The sequence below is a fragment of the Martes martes genome (genome assembly GCF_963455335.1).
Source record: "Martes martes genome assembly, chromosome: 1".
In the NCBI taxonomy this organism is placed as follows: Eukaryota; Metazoa; Chordata; class Mammalia; order Carnivora; family Mustelidae; genus Martes; species Martes martes.
Window position 1 is genome coordinate 48,534,567 of NC_137888.1, and position 26,201 is coordinate 48,560,767.

At 37.5% G+C, this 26,201-nt stretch overlaps 1 protein-coding gene across 1 annotated transcript in view; it reads right to left on the reverse strand.

The window, feature by feature from the left end:
• Window positions 1-8,922: 8,922 nt before the first annotated feature.
• The window catches only part of IMPG2 (interphotoreceptor matrix proteoglycan 2), a gene marked incomplete at both ends in the record, with an annotated part of 83,875 nt that continues 66,596 nt past the window's right edge, over window positions 8,923-26,201 (reverse strand). The window contains 7 exons of the mRNA XM_080819000.1: window positions 8,923-9,006; window positions 9,696-9,897; window positions 11,470-11,658; window positions 13,207-13,417; window positions 15,721-15,940; window positions 16,536-17,824; window positions 18,816-19,119. Of these exons, the coding sequence (XP_080675126.1) occupies window positions 8,923-9,006; window positions 9,696-9,897; window positions 11,470-11,658; window positions 13,207-13,417; window positions 15,721-15,940; window positions 16,536-17,824; window positions 18,816-19,119 (2,499 nt within the window). The remainder of the gene's footprint in view (window positions 9,007-9,695; window positions 9,898-11,469; window positions 11,659-13,206; window positions 13,418-15,720; window positions 15,941-16,535; window positions 17,825-18,815; window positions 19,120-26,201) is intronic.

Genomic DNA, 26,201 nt, shown 5'->3' on the forward strand with positions numbered 1-26,201 from the left:
TGAACATGGGGAACCTGAGAGGAAATAACAAAATCAGTTGCTGCTATGTGTAGGATAAACATGATCAATTTTAAAGGCACAGCATCACTTTCAAGATATGTCTCCAAAGGCGAAGGAAACAAAGGCAAAGATGAACTTCTGGGACTTCATCAAGATAAAAAGCTTCTGCACAGCAAAAGAAACAGTCATCAAAACAAAGAGGCAACCCACGGAATGGGAGAAGATATTTGCAAATGACAGTACAGATAAAAGGTTGATATCCAGGATCTATAAAGAACTCCTCAAACTCAACACACACAAAACAGATAATCATATTAAAAAATGGGCAGAAGATATGAACAGACACTTCTCCAATGAAGACATACAAATGGCTACCAGACACATGAAAAAATGTTCATCATCACTAGCCATCAGGGAGATTCAAATCAAAACCACATAGATACCACCTTACACCAGTTAGAATGGCCAAAATTAGCAAGACAGGAAACAACGTGTGTTGGAGAGGATGCGGAGAAAGGGGAACCCTCTTACACTGTTGGTGGGAATGCAAACTGGTGCAGCCACTTTGGAGAACAGTGTGGAGATTCCTCAGGAAATTAAAAATAGATCTTCCCTATGACCCTGCAATTGCACTGCTGGGTATTTACCCCAAAGATACAGATGTAGTGAAAAGAAGGGCCATCTGTACCCCAATGTTTATAGCAGCAATAGCCACGGTCGCCAAACTGTGGAAAGAACCAAGATGCCCTTCAACGGATGAATGGATAAGGAAGATGTGGTCCATATACACTATGGAGTATTATGCCTCCATCAGAAAGGACGAATACCCAACTTTTGTAGCAACATGGACAGGACTGGAAGAGATTATGCTGAGTGAAATAAGTCAAACAGAGAAAGTCAAGTATCATATGGTTTCACTTATTGGTGGAGCATAACAAATAATATAGAGGACAAGGGTAGATGGAGAGGAGAAGGGAGTTGAGGGAAATTGGAAGGGGAGGTGGACCATGAGAGACTGTGGACTCTGAAAAACAACCTGAGGGTTTTGAAGGGGCGGGGTGGGAGGGTGGGGGAACCAGGTGGTGGGTATTAGGGAGGGCACAGATTGCATGGAGCACTGGGTGTGGTGAAAAAACAATGAATACTGTTACACTGAAAATAAATAAAAAATTAAAAAAAAATAAAAGAACAAAACTGGAAAAAAAAAAAGATATGATTACAAGAACATAAATAAAACTGACATGTTTAACCAACTTATCCCTCTCTCTGGTAGTGCTTTGTTGTGGTTGGTTGGTTTGAAGAAAGGGAAGAACTGAGTCACATCTTGCTCCCTAGTGCCTTTATTTTATTCTGCTCTATGCAATAAAGAAATAAATAAGAAATCAGATCATTTTTTAAAAAACACCTGTACTTCAAGATTAAACAATGTTTTCTATATGTATTATGCTCCCAACTCTATCAATACAAAGTAAAGTCAAATTTTTATTCCTACAAACCTACCTGTCTGTGCAAGCTCCCCAATCTTCACTCCCTCATCAGCCACACACAAGAAGCTTGTATCTACTATGCTAGCACATTCCTTACTCTTTTTTTTTAATTTTATATTTTTTCAGTGTTCCAAGATCCATTGCACCACACCCAGTGCTCCATGCAACATGTGCCCTCTTTACTACCTACTTTCCTCACTCTTCCCCTTCATCCCTACTTCCTCCTTGAGTCTGTGGTTGAAAATTCAAACCCAGATATGTTACCTCCTCTGGATGTAACAGTCCATACGTGGATCAATTTTTATAAAATGCTTTCTACTTTATGACCTGTGAATAATTCAATTAGAACATAATTCAGTGAGAATTCATTCAATTCAATGAGAAATAATTCAATGAGAATGTCAAGATAGACATAAATGCATGAAGCTGATCTCTTGACACATTTATGGTTACTTCAAAATCTCTATAAACCATTTCTTTCCAAACAGTTTGTAAACCCCTCACACGTCCGCCTAATTTGTTCCCAAGATACAAATTAATCATTTGCTTGCTAGTCATAAAATAGGTATCTACGTATGACCCATTATCTCAAGCCAATTGAGTTAATATTTACTGTAGACAAACTCTGTCTACAGTAGGCAAACCATTCTTTGGTTTCATGAATAACAAATTAGCAAGATATGACTCTAACATTAAAGAACTCAGTTTAGTGGAAAGTCAGTGATACAAGTTTTAAAAATTATAAAAGTATTAATGAATAATGGAATAAAAGCATGTACATGGTACAGAAAAGGGCATGAAAGAAGTTTTTGTTGGTTTTCTGAGACTCATTCAAACACCCACCTGCCAAAAATATGCATATTCTTCCCCAAGTCTGCCATGGTGTGTGCAATATTGATAATGAGAGTTATTCATTTGGAAAAATGAACTATATCCAGAAAGCCCACATACCATTTTGTTGTTACTTAGAAAATCATGATTCCTTGGGGCACCTGGGTGGCTCAGTTGGTTAAGCATCCAACTCTGATTTTCTGCTCAGGTCATGATCTCAGGGTCCTGGGATGGATCCCCAACATAGGGCTCTGCTTTTAATGCAGAGCCTGGTTCAAATTCTTTCCCCTCTCCCTCTGCCCCTCCCTGCTCACGTGCTATCTTTCTCTCAAATAAATAAATAAAATCTTTTTTAAAAATCACGTTTCCTTAACAGCTATTATTATCTTAGCACAGATTTATTTGCATCAAAAAAAGCAGGGAGGGCACGGGGCAGAGGGGAAAGACATAGGGCACGTGGGTGGCTCAGTCAGTTGAGCATTCATCTTTCAGTTTCAGCTCAGGTCAGGATCTCAGGGTCATGAGATTGAACCCTGCATTGGGATTCCCACTTGGTGAGAAATCGACTTGAGATTCTCTCTCTCTCTCTCTTCCCTTCTGTCCACCCCCCCACCCAAGCTTGCTCTCTAAAATAAATAAATAAATAAATAAACAAATCTTTTTTTTTTATTTTAAGTGGGTATACAAAATATGTGTGTATGTTGGTGAAAAGATAATTTAAAGTTTAGTTCATGATGTGTAAACCTGACGATTCACAGACCTGTACCCCTGGGGATAAAAATACATTATATGTTTATTAAAATAAAAAAATTAAAAAAAAATAAAGTTTAGTTCATGGATCAGAGTCCAGTAAGAACTAGCTCAGATGGGACATATATTGAAGGACCTAGAAAGATGACCAGCATCATAAGGCCAAGAGCTAACAGTGACTAGGGCTTATCCTGAACAAAGCTTATTAAAAATAGGGTTATTTACTGTTTCTCCTAATTAGTAACTAAAACCAGGTCACTAATTAATCAGTTAACAGGTATTTTTATTAGACACATTTCTCCCTGTTTGTGTTTTTATAATTCAGTCTTTGGAATCAAATTAAGACCACTTACCTCTTTCCAAGATTGATTTAGAACTTCCTCATGCCCTGTTGCCAGAAAGTGAAGATGAAAATGTAGGAAAGAAAGAGACTGAAAATTGAGGTTTCTGATGCTGATGCTTTAGGTGGTAGCTGATTTTCCTTCTGCCTTTCCCATGCAGGATTGATTTGGACTGCTAATACCATATTTATGTGTTATCTGTTCTTTTTAGACAAGTCACCAATTCCTTCTCTAGTTACAGAACAGCTGGTACTAGCTACCATCCCCCAGCAATCTTTCTTTAACCAACTCCATTGGTTTTCCTTCCATCCCTACCTTAAGCAAATGAGCAAAAAAAACAAAAGCTTCTAGAGAGGTTGTTCAACTACATTATAATCACTCTGCGGTAACCAAGAGGAGGGGAAGGGGGAGCTGCTAACCCATAATAATAACTAGATACTGGAGAAGAAAAAACAAAGTAGGAGGAATAAAATCAGGTAAACCCTATACTTGTTTTATTAAGTACTAAATGGGACTTAAGGGCACATAAATGTGAACAAACATCCTTAAACATTGCCATGGTAGAAACTGAGTCTTATTAATCAAATAAATTCCCCTTCATCCAGACCCATGAAAACAGTAATTGAGTATGTACACTCAGTTATGAAGGCTATATGTACAAGACTCCAAAGCACTTTATGAATCCAAAAAGTGTGAATTATTTACCATGTACTTTTAGTGCTAACTGAATTTTATTGTTTTCAAGTAAGGTGATATTTTTATTAAATACTCTATTACTAGGTTAATGAGCATGTTCCAAAAACCATACAACCCAAAGGAGAGTTAAGTCCTTATACTTTTTAAGATTTTTTAAAGATTTTATTTATTTATTTGAGAGAGAGAGAGAGAAAGAGAGAGAGCGAGCATGAGAAGGGGGAGGGTCAGAGGGAGAAGCAGACAGCCTGCTGAGCAGGGAGCCCCATGTGGGACTCGATTCCGGGACTCCAGGATCATCACCTGAGCTGAAGGCAATCACTTAACCACCTGAGCCACCCAGGTGCCCAAGGCCTTATACTTTTAAATGAACATTCCATTAAATTGCCTATTGCCTCAGGCAAAGCTCTTTTAAAAAGAAGCTCTTTCAATGTCCTCTGCCCCATTAGAGCAATAGCTCCTTTAGCCCTATGGATCATCACCTTGGAAGCTGCATTCTCTGATCTTTTCCATTGTGGTTCAGCTATAGCAAGAGTAGGGCAAAAGTCATTATTCCTGAGATGTGGGAGTTCCCTTATTCTTCCATTTAATAGGTGTGGAGCAGACATTCATGTAGGGCTGAATGATTTGTGCTTACACAAAAAGGTCATATAAAAGGGAGAGCCAGGGACATGTCAGAATTCTCAAATTCCCACTTTACTGCTTAGCCTCTAGAAAACAACAATCTTCTTTAGCTCTTTTAATTTGTGCTTCTCCTATGTTCCATGTGGTGACTTGCCCCAGACTCCTTTTATGCCCATCTAGAACTCTGCCAGCAAGCAGACATTCAAACTGTTGCATTCTAGGGTTAATGTGTGATAAAGACAAATTTTCTTTTTATTTAACACATATAAGTTTAGGAAAAAAGTTTGAAACACAAAAAGGTTAAACAGAAATCTTTGAAAGTTTCAGAAATAAAATTAAGCATTTAGTAGTGGCAAATATCATTACCATTTATAATGCTTTAAAGATAATTAATTATCAATTCCTTTCAAATGAGCCCAGTAGAAAATGTCCAAGCAGTGGCTTGTGTCTACACTGAACTTGTAGAAAATCCATTAAGTGAGTAGGAAATGAAAAGGAATACCGAGATATAGGAACCTTCCTACAAACACACACCATACATACTTTGCAAACTAGCTGGATATCTTCCAGACTTTCAATAGTTTTACTATGCCATGTACTCAGAGATTTAGTTTTGAATATCTCCATAATGAGTGACATTGGCAATCATCAAGTTAAGAAAAAAAATACATGAATTAAGGATGTTATCTTACAGTCAGTCTAACCTGGTAAAATCTGATCAGAAAGAAACCGAAATGTTCAAGACTGTTTTTGGCAAACATGAAGACATCTAACATAAAATAACTGTATCAATAATAAGCTATTTGTATATGCAATTTGATATTAATAGTGAAGATTATTTGGCCCTCTCCTTGCACCCTCCACAGCTACCCACTCGAAAATATACTAGAGAGAAAAAGGAGAACTTCCATTTTCAATTAAGATTTATATAATATGTGGATGTTTCCTACCTATGTTATTTTAAAAATTTTAATTGCAATAAAAGTCCTGTCATGTTTCATGGAAGCAGGAATGAACTTAGACACAAACTATTACATAAGAAGAAACAATGTAAACAAGCTAACCTATACTATGTGAGGTAGTTAGTGCTGCTTTCCCAATTAATATACCAGGAACTAGAAAAGATCCAGGACTTGCCTAGGACACCATGAGATAGCAGAAGAAGAGTCAAGGAGCCCATTAGTTCGACTTAGTCCACCCACCAATCAGCAAAGTATATTCTCAGTGCCGTGACTTTGACCAATGCCCACTCCCTCCCTGTCCATATGATTAAATTCATCTGCAGTCTAACAGGAACCCATTAAACACTATACATATGTATTGCCCTTGACAACCAAAAAAAAAAAAAAATAGGATACTGACATACTTAACAATAATGTGGTCTTGATACACATGCTGAGAAAATTCAAAACTCTGGTAGAAAAGTACAAGCCTAATTCTATACTATAGCAAAAAGTTGTTTTTCCTTCAGCAGTCTAATTGCCAAAAATACTTAATATTTTTTATTTAAATGAGTGTCTGACTACAAACTTTTTTAAAACTAATTCAAAGGCTTCTCATTCCACAATATTCTAACAATAACAAACATGCTACCAAATATTCACTAACTAAGCCTGCCTTCTCCTGAAAGAGTCTTGCCTTATCTTCCTCCAGGGAAACCTGAACCACTATTTCTGAGACACACCTTCAGAGATTCAGAAGCAGACCCCAAATCCAGCCCCAACTCTCAGGCCATTTTTTTCCTTGTAGAATACTTCCCAGAACTCATACAGTTTTCAGTTTCTTTAAATACAACTTTTGGTCTTTATAGGTATAAAAATTGCCACATTTCTTACTACATTCTGAAATTTTAAGCTGGAAAAAATAATTTGGTCCCCAAACTTAATTTTTTAAGTAGAAAATTCTTCTTCCAACAGAGTTCAAAATCCAGGTTAATTATATGACGGAGGTAGCAAGGGATTTCCATCTTCTCTAGGCTTCTGATCAGTTTCAAAATAGAAGTTTTGATTAAAGCTCTTCCCTGCCATGAAAAAACAAAACAAACAAACAAAAAAAAAACAAAAAACAAAAAAACAAAACAGAGAACAATTAATGGAAAAAGCAAGAATGCCCTGTAATGCACTTTTGTTGTAATACATCACCAAACTATGTTCCTAAGATCACCAACACTTTCTATTTTCTTTCCTTGCAGGGAAGCTGTCCTGTGCTTTGCCGAGTTAAAAAACAAATAAGACAAACAAACAACAACAAAAAGAAATCCCACTCTGTCAAGACCCTGTCAAGCTTTTATGAATTCTAAATCAAGCCTACTTTTTCTTGGGATACTCGTAGATGCAGAGACTACGTGAAATTGAAAAATGTCATATGGACTGCATGCCTAACATTTTTGCAACACTATCTTCCCTCAATGAACATCCCTCTTAAGGTTACAGTGTCTGCATGGGCTTTCTTTTGTTTCACGGGATCTTTTTGTTTAAATCTTCTTTGTTACATTGATTTTTTTTTGATATATTTCTTTTTTTTTCTTTTTCATTTCTATTTCCATGGCAGATAGTTACCATAAGGAACTGTAGCATGTAGTTAATCTGTGTGTCCCTAATTAGGCTCTCCTGAATCCTTTCTTTGGATGTCCTAGTCTAGATGAAATACATTTTTAATTCAGGGAGCACATTCAAGGCTCTAAAGAGCTTAAAAATTGTCTTCGGCAACATCAATCATGTTCTTTCTATTGGATGCCACTGAAATGGAGCCATAGGCCTTCTGCTGGCTGGCGATTCAGGGAGGAGTAGAAGTCCCGGTCTTTAAAAGGCAGACTCCCAGTAATATTGCTCTAACAGCATTCAGCAAGGTTGACAATGGGGCCAAGTCAGTGTTCAAAGATGGGTGGGTTTTTTTTTTTGCATTTCTTTTTTATTTTATTTTTACTTATTTATTTTTAAATTTTTTCAGATGTTTAGAGATTTTTAAAGGAATTTCCACCATGTACATGGAATTAATAAGCATCTTCTTCAGTTCCCTTAGGTTACAATTAATCAGAACCATGAGTGAGGGGCTGCCTATCAGAACAAAGGGATTCAGAGCAACGGGGCAGCAGCTCCCATCAGAGCTGTGTGTGATCATGACCCTTCATCAATTTCTTCTGCAAGCATGCATGAATTGCTCTGGTTTTTCTCTTCTAAAAGCCAGATGAGGATATCTGGCCTCGGTGGAACCCATACATGAGGAGGTACCTTTATGAGGGCAACAGGACCAAATATCAAAGCCAAATTATATCTCACCCACTATACTCAATTAATGTCCATAGTGGTCTCTTTACAAGATAGTTTATTTTTATAACCTAAGTCTGGTTATGGATCCTGGGGAACAAAGAAAAATAATTACAGACACTTGCCCAAAATGCATGCTGAGAAAAGCAAATGGAAAGAGATAGAGGGAAATGTAAGATGAACTTCATAAGGACAAAATGTATACCTTAATGAGATTTGTGTAATTCAAAGCATACTGACAAGTATCTACAAAGATGGAAATGGAAAGATACATCAAAATATGTGAGGATTTATGGTTGCTCAAGTGCTTTTCTTAGAAACTGTCTATGAAAAATATTGCATAGCATTAAATCACAGGTGATATCTGTGGTAACAAGAGAGAAAATATGACACAGCCCAGGCATCTCTAGACCAGAACAGTGTCTTAGTTTTAAATCTTCTCTGCCATTTGCTATCATTGTGGTCTTAAGTTCCTTCATCTCTCTGATGCTTCCTCTCCTCATTTATAAAACTTAAATACAGGGGCGCCTAGGAGGCTTAGCAGGTTAAGCATCTGCCTTCAGCTCAGGTCACAATCCCCAAGTCCTGGGATTGAGCCCCACATCGGGCTCCCTGCTGAGCAGGGGGTCTGTTTCTCCCTCTGCCCCTCCCCCACCCTCAGGTGTACTCTCTCTCCCTCCCTCTCTCTCATTCTCTCAAATAAATCAATAAAATCTTTTTAAAAATTTAAATATAAGACGTTCAACTTAAAAAGCCATTATGAAGAATAAATGAAGTAATCCATGTGGAAGCATATGATCTGTAAAGAGCTCAACAAACATCAGTTATCCTCGGAACCTACGGCATGTGGACAGGAATTATGTACTCATGCTGGTGCCCCTACTCAAAGGTACACTGCTAGGAACCTGAGAAGAAGGCTATATCAGATGCTTACATTTGATGTTCTCTCACGAAAGCTACAAACTCAGGATCACTGGCATACAGTTCCAAAATTCTCATTCTTTCTTGAATTTCCTTAGAAAAGAAAAAAAGACCATACATTGCATTAGAGAAACCTCAACAGCTCTTTAGAAGGAGTTCTAGCTTTCTGGGCTATCCAGGGGAGAGCTATAGGAAAGAATGGCCTTTTCAGAGAGATGGGGGGTTTGGATATTGCAGGAACCACTCTTACAAACCCAGAGATATATTCCTAAGGAAGGGAGGGAGGAGAGAGAAAGCATTTGCTAATAATGCAAAAAGAAGCCACTGGGTGGGAAATGAGTTACACCTCAGAATTATATATCCCCTGCATACCACATCACCTGGAAGATATCATGAGGAAAAAAACTGATCATGAAATATTTTTCAACATTTCCTGAAACCCATGTACATGCATGCGCACACATGTGTGCATGTACACATACACACACACACAAACGCACACGCGCGCACACACACACACACACACACACACACACACCAGCAGAGCAGCAACAGAAAAGCAAAGTTTCCGGGGCGCCTGAGTGGCTCAGTGGATTAAAGCCTCTGCCTTCGGCCCGGGTCATGATCTCAGGGTCCTGGGATCGAGCCCTGCATCGGGCTCTCTGCTCCACAGGGAGCCTGCTTCCTCCTCTCTCTCTGCCTGCCTCTCTGCCTAGTGGTGATTTCTCTCTGTCAAATAAATAAAATATCTAAAAAAAGAAAAGAAAAGAAAAGTTTCCTACCTCACTGGAAAGCCCACTGTTCTCATACATTTGCCGGATTTCTTCCCTGCTCAGACCACCAATCATCTCTCCACCTGCAAAACTAGAGAAGGGGTGCTGAGGATAGGGTCCCTCATACTGCTCGAGTCCGGACACATGGCTTTCATACACAGGATTGTACTTCACAGCATTTTCAATGGATGAGAGGCTGTCAGGCTGCCTGCTGGAACCACAAAAAGGAAAGTATGGTTGGTTCAGGTTCTTCAGACACTCAACTACTTAGAAGACTATTCACCTGCAGTAAGGTTTCTGTTGGTCAAGAAAAAGAACTGGATACAACATGGGAAGGTGACTACGAGAAATATCCAGATCAGGTGTTGTCATTATCATCTCCCCAACTACATGGCAACGGCCCTATGGAATTACTGTTTCATGTATCATCCATCTTTATTTGCCCCACAGTGTTTATCAATAAATATTAGTGAGGAAATATGTCTGTCAACAGATAGCATATAATTAAATGAATACAGCTCCATCATTCCCAGAGTATGTAAATCAAAATCAGTATGTAACCGTGTAACCACACAGAGAATTTGATAGAAAATAAATATAGGGAGACCTTAGTGAAATTCAGTTCAGATCTACAAATACGTACTCAGCATTGATTATGTGCCTAGGGTTATTACAGATGCTGATGAAATGAAAACTTTGGTGGAACTCTGTCCTGAATGAGATTATACTCTAATGCAAAGTGAGTCAATAAAAAGTTTAAGAACAATGATGGAAGTATGTCCTCCTGGGTACTCTAGGCACCTAGGAGAGGTAACTCCTTAGCCATGCCAGAGGGTAAGGGAAGGTAACCTGAACCTGAATCGTAGCCCTTATAGACTCTAGAAGCACAGAAGCAAAGTACAAGTGGGAATCTCAATCACATAACAACTAAAAGGTCTCTGAATCCCTAGCCTCCTAAGTTGAGCAGGTTTTATTTCTCCCATTAATGAAGCTACTAAACAGAGAGCCAGATTTCAGTTCTTGTCAGATTCTTACCCAGATTTAAAATCTGGCTAATTATGGGGTGCCTGGGTGGCTCAGTCGGTTGAGTCTCTGACTCTTGGTTTCAGTTTAGGTCATGATCTCATGGGTGGTGAGATCGAGCCCCATAGTGTCCTCTGTGCTCAGCGGGGAGTCTGCTTGAGAATTCTCTCCCTCTGCTCCTCTATCCAGTCATGCATGTGCATGCACACTCTCTCTCAAATAAACAAATAAATCTTTTTTTAAAATAATAAATAAATACATTGAAATCTGGCTAATTCCCACTGGAATGAACCAAAAGGAACAAACTAACAAATGTGGTCCTCACACTAGGGCCTCACCTCATGTCCATCACCCTTCTAACCACTTCCCACCAGGAAAGAGGCATTTTGGCCACATTCAACAATGCCATTCCTTCAGTGTGCCTTGAGATTCATGGATTCCTGTGACTTTGCTCATGCTGATTCAATAAGCCACCCCCAGAGCAAATATCTATTCTTATGTCCAGCTAAATATCATAACCATCATTAAAACTTCTAAGACTCTCTTTCCAGGCAAAACAAATTTATTCCTCATCTTATTCATACCACTGCTTATGTTTGTTTCTAGTCGAACACCCTTTCAGGCCAGGGACCATGTTTTCATTCAACTTTATAGTTCTCCTCCACCCAGATCATTAACCAATATTTGGCATATAAGAAGTACAAAATAAATGACTAAAAGAAACATTTTCTTCCATTAGAGAGCAATTTTTCTTGTTTACCTGATGGGCCTCTCTGTTTCTCTCCTATCATAATGAGCCTGAAGAGTCCTGACAAAGAAGAAGACAAAAGCAGAAGAGACGAGGACAAGCCCAACCACCGAGGCAATGGTGATGCCTATGACCAAAGGCTCAGACACAAACTCTTCACAGTGCTCACCTCGGTACCACCAATTCTCACCCACCCGGCATCTGTAATGAGAAGTGACAAAGTCCAAAAACAGAATCACTGTGTTGAAAAAAACAATGGCAGAACCTTTGGCAAGACTGGGGAAAGGTAGCAAAATAAATGCTGACCAAGTGAAGCTCCAATACAGAAGTGAACATAAAAGGGGTGTCTGGGTGGCTCAGTCAGTTAAGCATCTGCCTTCAGCTCAGGTCATGATCCCAGGGTCCTGGGGTGGAACCCCACATTGGGCCTTCTGCTCAATGGGGAACCTGCTTCTCCCTCTCCCTGCCACTCTGCCTACTTGTGATCTCTCTCCAGAAATAAATAAATAAAATCTTTTAAAAAAATTTTTAAAAAGAAGTGAAAATAATAGATTCAATGATCATACAAGTTAAGGTTGTGATTAGTGTTTCGTACAGACCCAGTACGTCCTCCTTGACTATTCGTAAATGACTAAATAAAAGATTGGGTAGATGTAATTAAATTCCTTATTTATACTTAACAAAAAACAGACCTAGAAAGGAAAGTCAGCAACAGCTCTGTGTCCAGAACCCAGGTCTCTAGACTCCTAGTGTTCTTTCACCATACTGCAGAGATGCTCACAACCCCCAGGCTCCAGACTTGTGCAAAAGTGTCTTCAATTCTAAGAGCAGCAAGGAAATGACTGGTTTTCAGAATAATATTTGAAAATAAAAATAAAATAAAAATAAAAAGACTATTTTTCCTCTGAGTTTTCTAGCTAAACTTTATACTTTTTTGAACAGAAGAGTCTGGATCATTCCCACTTACATCCCCTGGGTCTGGCATCTATAATATTTGTGCATCTTGACATCCATAAACTGTCCTCTTATTCATGTTTCTCTGCTTGTTCTCAGCATTCTCTCCTTTTACACTCATATGACTAGTTGTGTGGTTCAGAGGTTGATTTGTTCTATTTTGTTTAAGGAAAATGACCGGGGAGAATGGCTAGGCTACCCAAATCTGTTCATCTGTCCACTGGAGTTTCCGTAGTTCTGCCTTATTAAAAAATGGATCTTAGTTACTTAAAATATATTTTTTACAATTTCAAAGACTTTAAATACTTGCTTTTCTTTATTTTCGAACATTCAGTAGGACCAAGAGAAAGCCACAGGCATTAAGAACATATCCAAGTAGACAATAAAATTTCACAGTGTAAAGTATTATCTTAGCCTAAACCTAATTTGAGTACAAATTGCCTTATCATCACCACTAAGAACCAACACAAAGATCTCCAACTACTTCAAGTACTCTAATTAAGACACATTTAAATAATGTTTTTCTTACAGCATCTTAAAAGTATAAAATAAAATAAAATAACCAATTGATCTGGGTATAATTGAGCCCTATTAATTGACCCACTCTCCACATGAGAACTAGAGGGCATCCATCTATTGCCTAGATATAACTTCTATAATAAATATTGCTGTGATTATCCTAAAATCATAGGTGTAGACTCATCTTCTTGGATGGGTCTACACCCATCCAAAAAGTATCTATATGGAGGAAGTATCTATAACCTTGGGAAACCAAAATCTCTAACTACAACATACCGACAAATGGCCCCATGTCCAGGCATAATGTCACACTTTCCATCATTCAAGCAGAAGTCAGGCTGTAGATCACAGAGACTCTGACAAGGTAGTTCTTCCACACTCAGGTACCCAGGGAAGCATCTACACTCTGCTTCTCCACTCCAGGGGTTGACTACACACTCAGAAAATTCATTGCATGCCTGAAACTTGCAAAGGTTGGCTTGATCACCTAAAACATCAAGCAAACAAACAAACAAACTAGAGAATGATACAAGAAAAGGCAAAACACAGGAACTGGGGTACATGAAGTCCCTCCAGTAACACTACCCTCCTCCAAAGTAACAAGGGACACCCCCCTTCCTGAAACATTAAAATACACTGTCACCACTAATACCACAAAAAAATTCTGACTCATCCTTGGATTGATGAACTGTTGTTAAATTTCTCTAAAACCCAGAGCCAAAGCATAAAACTCAATGACCTGGGTAAGCTTTTTCATTGTTTACCAAGGGAGCAGGAAGACACTTTAAAACCTATGCCATGTAGTTGTCAATCTAAATTCAACACAGTTTTCATGTACCATTCATTTGCACCAACCCTAACCTACCACAGGCTACCTCTATTCTATATGTGATGCTAAATGCCCTATCCCACAGTGAGAACATGGAACAGGAAACAAAGCCCAGACAATTGACAGGAGCCTCAGGAGTAGGTATAACCCAATAAGAGCAGCTAAGAACATTTGAGATTTGTGGAAGCCAGTGTTAGAAAAATATATCAGCCCTGGACCTCCTCGGGCCATTCTTAATAATATTTTGATTTCAGTAACTTTATTTTTCTTTGATTAGGTGAGAAAAAAATAAAAATTTTAAATAATTTAGGACAATAACCCATCAAAAATGATGTAAGACATTGACCACGATGGGTCTTTTATCCCACTTGGTTTCACTATATGTTGTTCACTGGCGAATGGCAACCTGTGAATGGCAAACAGTGACAAGGATTCACAAGACAGATGAAATAGGTGGAAATAATCCATAGGCTCATCTAAATGAAAAAGCATGATGTTTAGCCTAAATAAATAAATAAATAACTAGCACAGCATAGTCTGTTTTCAGAGAATCTAATACAGTTTTGAGAATTACTGATTTCCTTGCTATTCTGGAGATTAAAGATACTTGGCACAAAGGCTTTAAGGCAAAAAAAAAAAAAAAAAGTTTCTTGACTATGAGGACTTTAGCGAAGAAGTTAGTTTCACTGGATGATACTGGAGGAAAAGAGGGACCAGACCTTGTGGCTGTTGAACCAGGAAGCCACTGAAATATTTCAAGCAGGAAAGTGAAATAATCTGATGTTTTAGAAAGAGTACCCTGGCTGCTATCTGGGAGAAGGGATAGGGGAGAAGTAGTAGGGAAACTGGTTCAAATGTGGGGTGATGAATGATTGGCCTAGACTAGCAGCAGTGGAGAAAGAGAAGTACACAGATTTGAGATATATTTAGAAAATTCAGAATCAACATAAGTTTGGGGGTAATAGAAACAGGTATCAGAAAGACTTCCTAGGTTTATGACTTAAGTAGGTGAATGGACACAACTTCCATTTCTCAAGATGGTGAAGCTGACAGAAGGATTAGATTAGTTAAAAGATGGGGGGGGGGGGGCGCCTGGGTGGCTCAGCAGGTTAAGCCTCTGCCTTCGGCCCGGGTCATGATCTCGGGGTCCTGGGATTGAGCCCCGCGTCGGGCTCTCTGCTCAGCGGGAAGCCTGCTTCCTCCTCTCTCTGTGCCTGCCTCTCTGCCTACTTGTGATCTCTCTCTGTGTGTCAAGTAAATAAATAAATAATCTTAAAAAAATAAAAAGATGGGGAGATACGGAAAACAAGAGCTCATTCTTAGATATCTTAAGTTTGATATACATAGGATGATTCATCTAAACTGAGATCATCAAATACATAGTTAGATTTTGATTCTGGAGCTCAGAAGATAAGTCTGATTTGCAAATAAAAATGTGGAGAATTATTGACATTTATATAAGACTTACAATAATGGAAATGGATAAAATAGCTTAGGAAAATAATATAGAAGGAAAGAGAGTCCAAATCATTTGAGCTTGGCAACTTTAGAGGTACAGCCAGAGCAGATCCAGTGGATAAGTAAAGAGAGAGCTAGCGCTAGACAGAATAGGTAGAAAAGGGAATGGGAGGTCAACAAGATAATGTGTGTGAACAACCTTTTTAAAAAGAGAATGAGCAAAAACTAATGACCAAAAACTATGCATTGGCTAATTGAACATAATAATAAGAAATGAAAAATTAAAAAAATAAAAAATAAAAATACATTTACTATTATATTCTCTGAAAAAAATAAAAATGATATTGATGTCCTATGAAAAGATCATTTAATAATTACCAAGATGTGAATATTTTGCCTGACATAGTATCCTTTTCCCTTCAAGTAATAAATTCACCTTGAAAATACACAAGAATAATCACTGGATTCCACTTAGAAACCACCATAGTATTCAATACCATTACCTGATTCTACATCAAGGGAGAATTTATCAATAGCCAAGTTCATGGTCTGGTAGGCAGTGGTGCAAAAGTCTTCCAGGATCATGTATACAGCATTGTTGACATTAAGAGGGACAGACTTCATGAACTTCATTCGGCTGTTTACAACAATACTGCCATTTCTAAAGTTCAGGATTTCTAAATTCTGGAATCCTGTGAGATTTGACTGGAGATAGGGAACCAGCTACAATACAAGAAAAGTAATTAGTTTACAAGGTTTTGCATTTTTTTCAAAATATACCAACCCCCACTCAAAAAAAAGGATGAGCCCCTTCTCCACTTTTCCAAACTATATTCTATTTACATTATTTAAACTGTTCATCCATAATAGTATAAATTTTGAGTTATTTGAGAGTGAGAGATTTTCCCAGTGCTATTTAGGAACCCATGGAACTGACAGTTGTAGACACCCAGAGAGTTTATTCTCTCTGTTTCACTAAAGAATCACAACAGTGTAGGTATCAAAAGTACGTACAAAACACTGGTCTTACAGTAACACGTGAAAAAAAATTTTAAGCTTGTTTCAGTTCCATAATTCATGGAATTCAATCTTCAGTAGCTATGTTTCTACATCACCCTCGTGCCATGTTGGTGTTTTCCATTTCTTATATCTAACTGTCTTATTGTTTTTCTACCAACCCTAGGCCATGACACTATTTGTAAATCAATGTTCACAGCAGACCACAACTTCACTGGCTCAGATCTTAATGTTTAGGGAAAAGAGAGTTAGTTCATACATGATTATTCACTAATGCCCATGTTCCACTTCTAGTGCTTACCAGTTCCAAAAATCTTTGTTCCAGTGCTTTATACTCCAAAGAGTTTTTATTAAACAGATCTTCCGAAAACATCATGTTTGTCACTCGGAGGCTGAAGAAAACCAACAAAGCTCCTGCAGTCTGGGTATGACTCAAGTCACCTCCTTCCGTGGGCTGTACCACAATAGCCCTCTCTGTGGAGTGGACATTTGTAGACATTTCCACATAACTACCAACCTTGCCATTTTCCTCTGGGATTAGCTCAGGCTGATAGTAATCTGTGCCTATCCGGTCCAGTTCTAATGAAATATCCTGAACACCCATAATTACTTCATCCTCTAGCAGGGTGGAGCTGGTGGTTGGAGACAATTTGGTAGACTGTGTTATGGAAGATTTCAACCAGAGCTTGTCAGTAGTCTGTGGTGTACTTGCCAACGTGTCTCCGAACAATTTCCCTAGGGAAGAAGTTCTTGCCCAAACTACATCTGATTCTGGCAATACCGTCCCCAACTGCTGCATGTCTGGTTTCATTACTGAAATCTCATTATCAAACCATTCAGGGTTGGATGACTCTGTAGTTTGTTCCACATCCTCCTTTAGAAATGGTAGGTCTGGTTTATCAGTAGAAGCAGAGGTTGCTATAGATGTCAGTAGGAGAGGTGCTTTGGTAACCAGGTAATAATCAACGTCAGGTACCTCTGATATTTGTTTGGAGAGAATTAGAGATGCAGATTGAGTTGTGGTCTCTGCAGAGATGGGCACAGTAGGCCCACCAATGAGCTCTTCCTCTGCAAATTTTGTGGATTTATCAAAATGCCCATATTTTAAATAGTCAATACTTTGTCCTGTAGAATCTATTTTGTCATCTAGAATTAATTTCTCATCTATAACCTCAGTTGGCAAAAGGGACTCCTGATCTTCAAGCCATGACTTAGACAGTGGTTCAGAACTCTTCTCTAATGAAGTTTCATTCCATGGCCAAGTAATCTGATCTTCCTTTTGCCCAGACCCTGAACCTAAACCACTTTCAAATATAAACTCTTTTTCTATGGATGTGTCTGGCATCAAAGTGCTCACTTCTAATTGGCCTTTGACTTTGGAGGCCAAAGAGTCCAAGCCAGAAGATATAGTTACTTCTTTAGCAAGAAGATCTAAAGTTACAGAGGAAGTTAGATATGGTGAGGATGTCAAAGACACTCCAGAATCTTCCACAGATGGTATTGTTTCCTTTGGCACCGGCTGAGTGAATGGACTTGAAGGCAATGGCTGAACAGAAAGAAAATCTTCTGACCCTTCAACTTTGATTAATCCTAAAAATAAAATCTTCCATTAATTAATCTACAGAGTTGCCAAAACGTATTCCCAGTTCTCCTAATAAAGCTGGGTACTTGTGTTTTTTTCTCATTAATTTAGGAGATTCGGTTGCTGATTTTTACTCTGATAAATTAGCAAGCAAGAAGATCTCATTATGTCTGTGTGATATGGCACAGTCATCATGAATATACCCCCATCCCTGAGTATAACAAGATCTCAGCTACTGAACTGATTCATCTTCAAACACTTGATGTATTTACTCCATGGAAATGAAGAACTGCTGGTTACCATATTGACAACAAAGACTGAATCTAGTGAAAACTAAGGGAGAAAATCCCTTAGGAAATTATGTCTTTGAATTCCCATTTCCCTTATTGCCCATTCACTTTCAAATTCACCCAATGTTTAAAATCCTGGACTCATTATTTATATCTTTGTTCAACTTCTTCTTTCACTATGTACTCCATTCATAAATCACATTGATTTTTCTTTTCCTCCACATCTAAATCACCCACTTGATTTTCATTTCTTAGTCTCTGCTGTAGCTACCCTAGTTCAGTTCTCCCTTTCTCAAGCTTAATGCAAGCTAAAGTCTCTATACTTGGCCCCCATAATCAATCCTACTAAAAGCTACTATAATAATCTTCTTTGATTTATTTGTTTACCCTATACTATTCAAGTAAATAAAGTAGTTCTTTAATAGTAATTTAATTAAATTATGTATCCTTTAATAGGATGTTCAAAATATCTATTAATGGATATCCATCCCAGCCCACCAAGTTCATTTCTTATTATTTACCTATTTGGAGTCTCCATTCCAACCAATTAAATCTGACCATTCCCTCTCTCATATGGCTTCCCCAAGCCATTTCCTTCTAATAGATGCTACTATGCTTTTCTATTAACCCTAGTCTCTTTCTCTCTTCAAAACCCTGTCATCTGATATAATAAAGTATAAAACTGTGAAAAGTAATTAGAGTCCCTTACCATCTTCTAGTAGGTGAGATCCAGAAGTCCTTTCGTTAGAAACCACAGGCAAGCCAGTCTGAAACACTGCTGGGGTGACAGAATGAAGAGTCAAGCTGCTAACGTCTAAAACCTCTGGGGAAGAACTGAGGCCCACCTTCGAGGGAAAGGCTAATTTGGGTGTAGACACTAAATCACCCAAAGGGCTCTCTGACCAGAGTTCCCTGCCAGTGGTTGAGGGAGGACCAGAGCTGAAATCAAGTGGTGAAATACTGCTGGTGGTAGATTCATCTGCTGAGGGCCATTCAGCTTGAAGGGTATTATCCTGGGGGGAAAAAAAGGCTAAATCATATCATAGATAAAAGAAACACATAAAAATGATTTCAAATATCACCTATGTATACACATTCCCAGATTTTCTAAGGACACAGAGATAATGTAATATTGGTAGGGAGGAGGGTGGAAACATGGGCTCTAGAATCAAACAGAGCTCTCATCAAACCCTTATTCAACCCACATACTAGTTTAAAAATCTAGAGAAAAGACATGAACCTCTTGAATCACATCTGTAAATTGGGGAGAGATGAGATAATATATTCAAATTTTCCAAAGTAAGTTTGTTGAAAAAAATATTATTTCTCTCGCTTTAGATGGTCCCTTTTTCTGGCCTTTTAGCTTAAATACTCTAACTACATAATTACTAATATCTATAATTTGATGTCAAAGACCTAAGGACATTGCCCACAGCAGGAAAGAACAGTTAGCAATTTTATTAATCATTCCAAAAGGTATTTAACCACTTAAGGTTTTTCATTTTGGTAAGAAATGTCACCACATCAAAATGTGGTCTGGACCTCAAAAGAATGGCAATATCTACGAAATGGCATCCCACTTACAAAACACAACTTTCTCTTTCTAGTGACTTTTTACGAATATAGTAATAGAGTACTAATCTTACCTTAAAATTTAACTTCAGGAATAGAAAAGTAGACAGAAACACAATCCTCGAACATGCTAATTATGTAACCATATAAAGATAAATCTACACAAAAAAGTTGAGTGGTGATACTAATAGGTAAAATGGCCATGGCATTTGGTGATAGTTTTTATACTTCAATCTATGCTGAGTTATAAATAACAAAAAATAAAAAGTGCCATATGTAAAGAAGAAATTCATAAAATATTTCCTGGGTGAAAACTAAAAAAGGAAAATAGAAAAGAAGAATCATTCTTTACTCTAAATAGCATTAAAATCACATGGAAGTTTTTTAAAACTCCAATGTCCAAGCCTCACACCCCAGAGATCCTAACTTAATTGCTTGTGGATAGGACCCAGACGTGGTACTTTTAAAATACTCCCATAGAGGATATAGGCTGATCATGTTCTGCCTAGAGTATTACAGGCTAGGTCTCTAAAATACTTCTTTAGTTGCTGAATTGTTATATTTCCTGTCAGGTAGACCCTATAAGAAATCTCCTGGTGTTGGGTCCAAGATGTTGGCATAGGAAGATACTGAACACACTTCCTCCTATGGACACAACAAATCTACAATTACATATGGAATAATTTTCTCTGAAAAAATCCTAAAAACTAGATGAACAGCATCTCCACAACAAAAAAGAGCCACACTGAGTTTGGTAGGAGAGGCAGATATATACTCTCACTAAAAACCCCACCCAAAGAGTAACAATCAACAGTCAGAATGAAATCTCAAAAACATTGAACTTTCCCCTGAGGAGCAAGGAGTTTGCACCCCACATTAGGCACCCCAACTCTTGGGTCCTGCACCTGAGAGACCAGTCCCCAAAACATAAAACCATCAGGGATTATGTCCAGAACTGTAAGGAATGAAGAACCTGCCCTTAAGGACTCACTTACAGACCTGCTTGCCCCAGGACCCAGTGCAAAAGCAGCGATATGTTTGCTTGTTTGTTTTGGAGGGAATTTTTTATCTATTTTTTAATTGAAATATAGTTAACAAACAATGTTACATTAGTTTTAGTGTAAAAAATAGTGATTCTACAATTCTATACATTATGCTATGTTCACAAGTGTAGCTACAATCTGTCACCATATAATGCCATTAAGATATCATTGACTATATTCCCTATACTGTGCATTCATCCTCATGACTTATTCATCCCATAGCTGGAAGCCCTCCTTCTCTCTGATAACCACCCATAGCCCTACCATCCTCTCTCTGATAACCACCAATTTGTTCTCTGTATTTATGGGTCTGTTTCTATTTTTTGTTTGTTTATTTGTTCATTTGTATGGGTGTGATGTGTGCCTTTAGATTCCATATAAAGTGAAATCATATGGTAGTTGTCTTTCTCTGTATGACTTACTTCAATTAGCATAATACCCTCTAGGTCCAACCATGTTGTTGCAAATGACAAGAGCTCATTCTTTTTATGGTTGAATAACATTCCATGGCGCATATATATATATAGATATATATATATATATGCCACATCTTCTTTATTCATCTTTTGATGGACACTGAGATTGCTCCATATCTTGGCTATTGGAAATAATGCTTCTATAAATGTGGGGGTGCATTATCTTTTTGAATTAGTATTTTCACTTTCTTTGAGTAAATACCCAGTAGTGGAATTACTGGATCTTATGTTACTAAAAGCAGAAGTTTGAAAAGTGCCTAGACCATATGTGAAGGAGACACACTAATCCTAAAGCAAATGCCAAAAGAAAGGAACCTGTTAGGGCTTTCTCTAAAGACAGAAGCACTGGCAGGTACAATTTTTGCAATCTCAAATTAACGCTAGTGCGGATAAATGCCATTTTGGCAATCTCCTTCCAACCTCCTAGCACATGTGGGACTCCCATCCCACATCACAGCACATCATAACCAGCCAGGCAAGCATCACCCTAAACCCCATGTCACAGTCAAGTCTTAACCAGCCAGACAAGTGCCACATCCTCCCCAGCTCCCAACTCCTGCCAAAAATATATCACAGACAGCCTGGGCAAGAACCCCACCCACCCACCCCACAACAGCTCAGCCACACCACAGTCAGAGGGTGCACACAGCCCCCACAGGGGAAAATCAGGGAGCCCCTGGTTCTAGTGGCCAGAGGGGGATTGTGTTTCTGACCCCCATGGGTCATCCCATGGGTCATCCTACATAATACCACTCCCACAAGACTCCTACAACAGAGGTAGCTGTTTTTTCTAACACATAGAAACAAACACAAGGAATCAGTTAAAATGAGGAGACAGAAAAATATGTTCCAAATGAAAGAACAAGACAAAACCTCAGGAAGAGACCTTAATGAAATGGAGATAAGTAATCTACCTGATAAAGAGTTCAAAATAACTTTCATAAAGATGCCTACCAAACTCGGGAGAAGAAGGCATGTGCACAGAAAGAACTTCAACAGAGAGAAAACATAAGAAAATACCAAACGTAAGTCAGAACTGAAAAATATAATAACTACACTGAAAAGTACATTACAGGGGTTCAAAAGCAAATTGGAAGAAGCAGAAAAACAGATCAGCAAGCTAGAAAACAAAGCAATGGAACTCACCCAGACAGAGCAACAAAAAGAAAAAAATAATTTTAACAAGAGAAAGTCCCTTAAAGGACCTATGGGACAACATCAAATAGAATAATACACACATTATAGAGGCCCCAGAAAGAGAAGAGAGAGAAGAAGCAGAAAAATTATTTGAATAAATAATGGCTGAAAAATTTCCTATTCTAGGAAGGAAATAGACATCTAGGCCCAGGAAGCACAGAGAGTTCCAAAAAAGATGAATTCAAAGAGATCTACACCAAGACACACTATAACTAAAATGTCAAAAGATAAAGATAAGGAAAGACTCCTAAGTGCAGCATAAGGAAAAAGAACTTACTACATGCAAGGGAAACCCATAAGGCTATCAGTAGATTTTTTAGCAGCAACTCTGCAAGCCAGAAAGTGGTGGCATGAAATTCTCAAAGTACTAAATTTAGGGATAGAATATTCACCCACAGTGAGATTTTTTTTTTAAGATTTTATTTATTTATTTGACATATAGAGATCACAAGTAGGCAGAGAGGCAGGCAGAGAGAGAGAGAAGAGGATGCAGGCTCCCCGCTGAGCAGAGAGCCCGATGCGGGGCTCAACCCCAGGACCCTGGGATCATGACCTGAGCCGAAGACAGAGGCTTTAACCCACTGAGCCACCCAGGCGCCCTCACAGTGAGATTATTATTCAGAACAGAGGTAGAGTTCCCCAGCTAAGCAAAAGCTAAAGGAGTTCATCACCACTAAACAGGCCTTACAAGAAATATTAAAGAGACTTCTTTTAGCTGAAAAGAAATGATACTGATTAATGACAAGAAACCATGCAAAAGTAAAAATCTCATAGCAAAAGTTAAACATATTATAAAAGTAATGGATTAATCACTTATAAAGCTAGTAAAAAAGACAAAAGTAGTAAAATTAACTAAAACTATAATAATTAGTTAAGGGATACATAAAATAAAAAGATGTAAAATGTGACATCAAAAACATAAAACATGGGGGAGGTTAAAAATGTACGGTGTTGAAATGTATTCAAATTTAAGTTGTTATCAACTTAAAATAGACAGTTTTATATATATAGAATGATATATATGAACCTCATGGTAATCACAAAGCAAAAATTTATACTAAATACACAAAAGAAAATTAGAAAGGAATCTATTGTGGCTACATCTAATAATTTGTTAATGAATACAATATAAAAAGAGGTAAACTGTAACATCAAAAACTAAAAGTAGGGAGGGAATAAAAAGAGAGTTTTTGTATGCCACTGACGTTAAGTTGTTAGCATAAAATAGACAGTTATTAACCTAAGATGTTTATGTAAGCTTCATGGTCACCACAAAGCAAAAACCGACAGAAGATACACAAAAGAAAAAGAAAAGAGAATCAAAGCATACAACTATGGAAAATAATCAATTCACAGAGGAAAACACCAAGACAGAAACAAAGAAACAAGGGAATTACAAAAGAGCCAGAAAACAATAAGATGGTAGAAATAAGTCCTTACTTATCAAGTTATCTGAATGTAAATGGATTAAAATCCCCCTTCAAAGGACAGAAATTGACTAATAGTATAAAAAATAAGACCCAACTATATGCTGCTTATAATAGAGTCACTTCAGTTAAAGACACATAAAGGCTCAAAGGGATTTTTTTTTAAATTCCATACAAACAGAAAACAAAAGAAAGCAGCAGTAGTTATACTTATATCATACAAAATAGACTTTAATCCAAAAACTGTAACAAGAGACCAGTAAGGTCATATATAATAGTAAAATGCTCAATTCAACAAGAGGACATAACAATTGTAAATATAATGGCACCTAACATTGGAGAACCTAAATATCTAAAGCAAATATTAATTAAAATTATTAAATATTAATATTAAGAAGGGAGGGAGGGATAACAATACAATAATAGGGGACTTCAGCACCGCCACTTTGAACAATGGCTAGATAATCCAGAGAGAAAATCAATAAGAAAATGATGGACTTGAACTATACTTAAGACCAAATGGACCTAACAAACATAGAGGACCAGATGGTTTCACTGATAGTCCACCAAACACTTAAAGAAAAACTAACGCTAGTCCTTCTCAAACTCTTCCCAAAAATCAAACAGCAGTGAACACTCCCAAACTGATTTTATAAAGCCAGCATTACCCTGATAGCAAAACCAGACAAAGATACTACAAGAAAATAAAATGACAGACCAATATCCCTGATTAATATAATGCAAAAATTGCCCCCCAAAATTAGCAAACTGAATTCAAAGCAAATTAGAAGAAGCCTGTTTCCCCCTCCTCTCTGCCTGCGTCTCTGCCTCCTTGTGCTCTCTCTCTCTCTGTCAAAATTAAATTAAAATTAAATTAAATTAAAGAATAAAAAAATCATACAATCATCTCCATAGATACAGAAATCATTTGAGAAAATTCAGCGTCCTTTCATGATAAAAACCCTCAACAAACTGGGTACAGAAGCAACATATCTCAACATAATAAAGGCCATGAACGACAAACCCACAGCAAATATCATAACCCAATTTGAAAGGCTGAAGCTTTCTTACTTAGATGAAGAATAAGAAAATGGTCTCACTCTTAACATCTTACTTAGTATAACATTAGAAGTCCCAGCAAGGGCAATTAGGCAAGAAAAATAAATAAAAGTTATTCAAATCAGAAAGGAAGAGGTAAAATGGTCTGCTCCAGATGGCATGATCCTTTGTATATAAAATACTAAAGAAATTTAAAAAAAAAACAAAAACTGTTAGAACTGGAGCACCTGGGTGGCTCAGTTGGTTAAGCATCTGACTCTTGATTTCAGCTCAGGTCATGATCTCAGGGCTGTGAGATGGAGCCCCACAGTGATCTCTGCACTCAGCAGGGAGTCTGCTTGAGATTCTCTCCCTCTCCCACTCTCTTCCCCCCAATCATGCTCTCTCTCTAAAATAAATAATATTTTTTCTAAAACTGCTAGAACTAATCAATGAATTAAGTAAAGTTAAAGGATATAGCAGGATCAATGTACAGATACCAATTACACTTCTGTACATTAACAACCAACTATTTGAAAAATTAAAAAATAATCTATTTAATAATAGCATCTAAAACAATAATAACCTTAGGAATAAATTGAACTAAGGTGGTAACAGATCTATGTAGTGGAAACTATAAGAATGTGATGAAAGGTTAAAGATGACACACATAAATGGAAGCATATGCTCTATTCATGGATTGAAAAAATTAATATTGTTAAAATGTTGATGCTAGCCAAAGACACCTTCAGATTCAATGCAATCTTTATTAAAACTCCAATGGCATTTTAGAAAGAGAAAAAAACAATCCTAACATTCATAAGGAACTACAAAAGGCCCCGAATATACAAAGCAATCCTGAGAAAGAAGAACAAAACCAAAGGCAATTACACTTCCTGATTTTAAACTACTTTATGAAGCAACTATATTACAAAGCAATATAGTAATTTGATTATAGTAGCCGAAACAGTATTTGACATAAAAACAGACATATAGACCAAAGGGACAGAATTTAGAGTCCATAAATAAACCCAAACATATACAGTCAACTAATATTGCAAAGGAGCCAAGAAAATACCCAATGGGGAAAGGATCATCTTCTCAATAAATGGCATTGGGAAAACTGGGTAATTAAACACAAAAGAATGAAAGTGGACCTTTCTCTTACACCTCTCAAAAAAATTAATTCAAAATGGAAATAAGACTTAAAAATAAGACCTTAAACTGTAAAACTCATAGAAGAAAACATAGGAGGGGAAAGCTCCTTGACATTAGTCTTGGAAATTATTTTTTGATATAACATCAAAAACAAAGGCAACAAGTAAAAATTAATAAGTGGGAC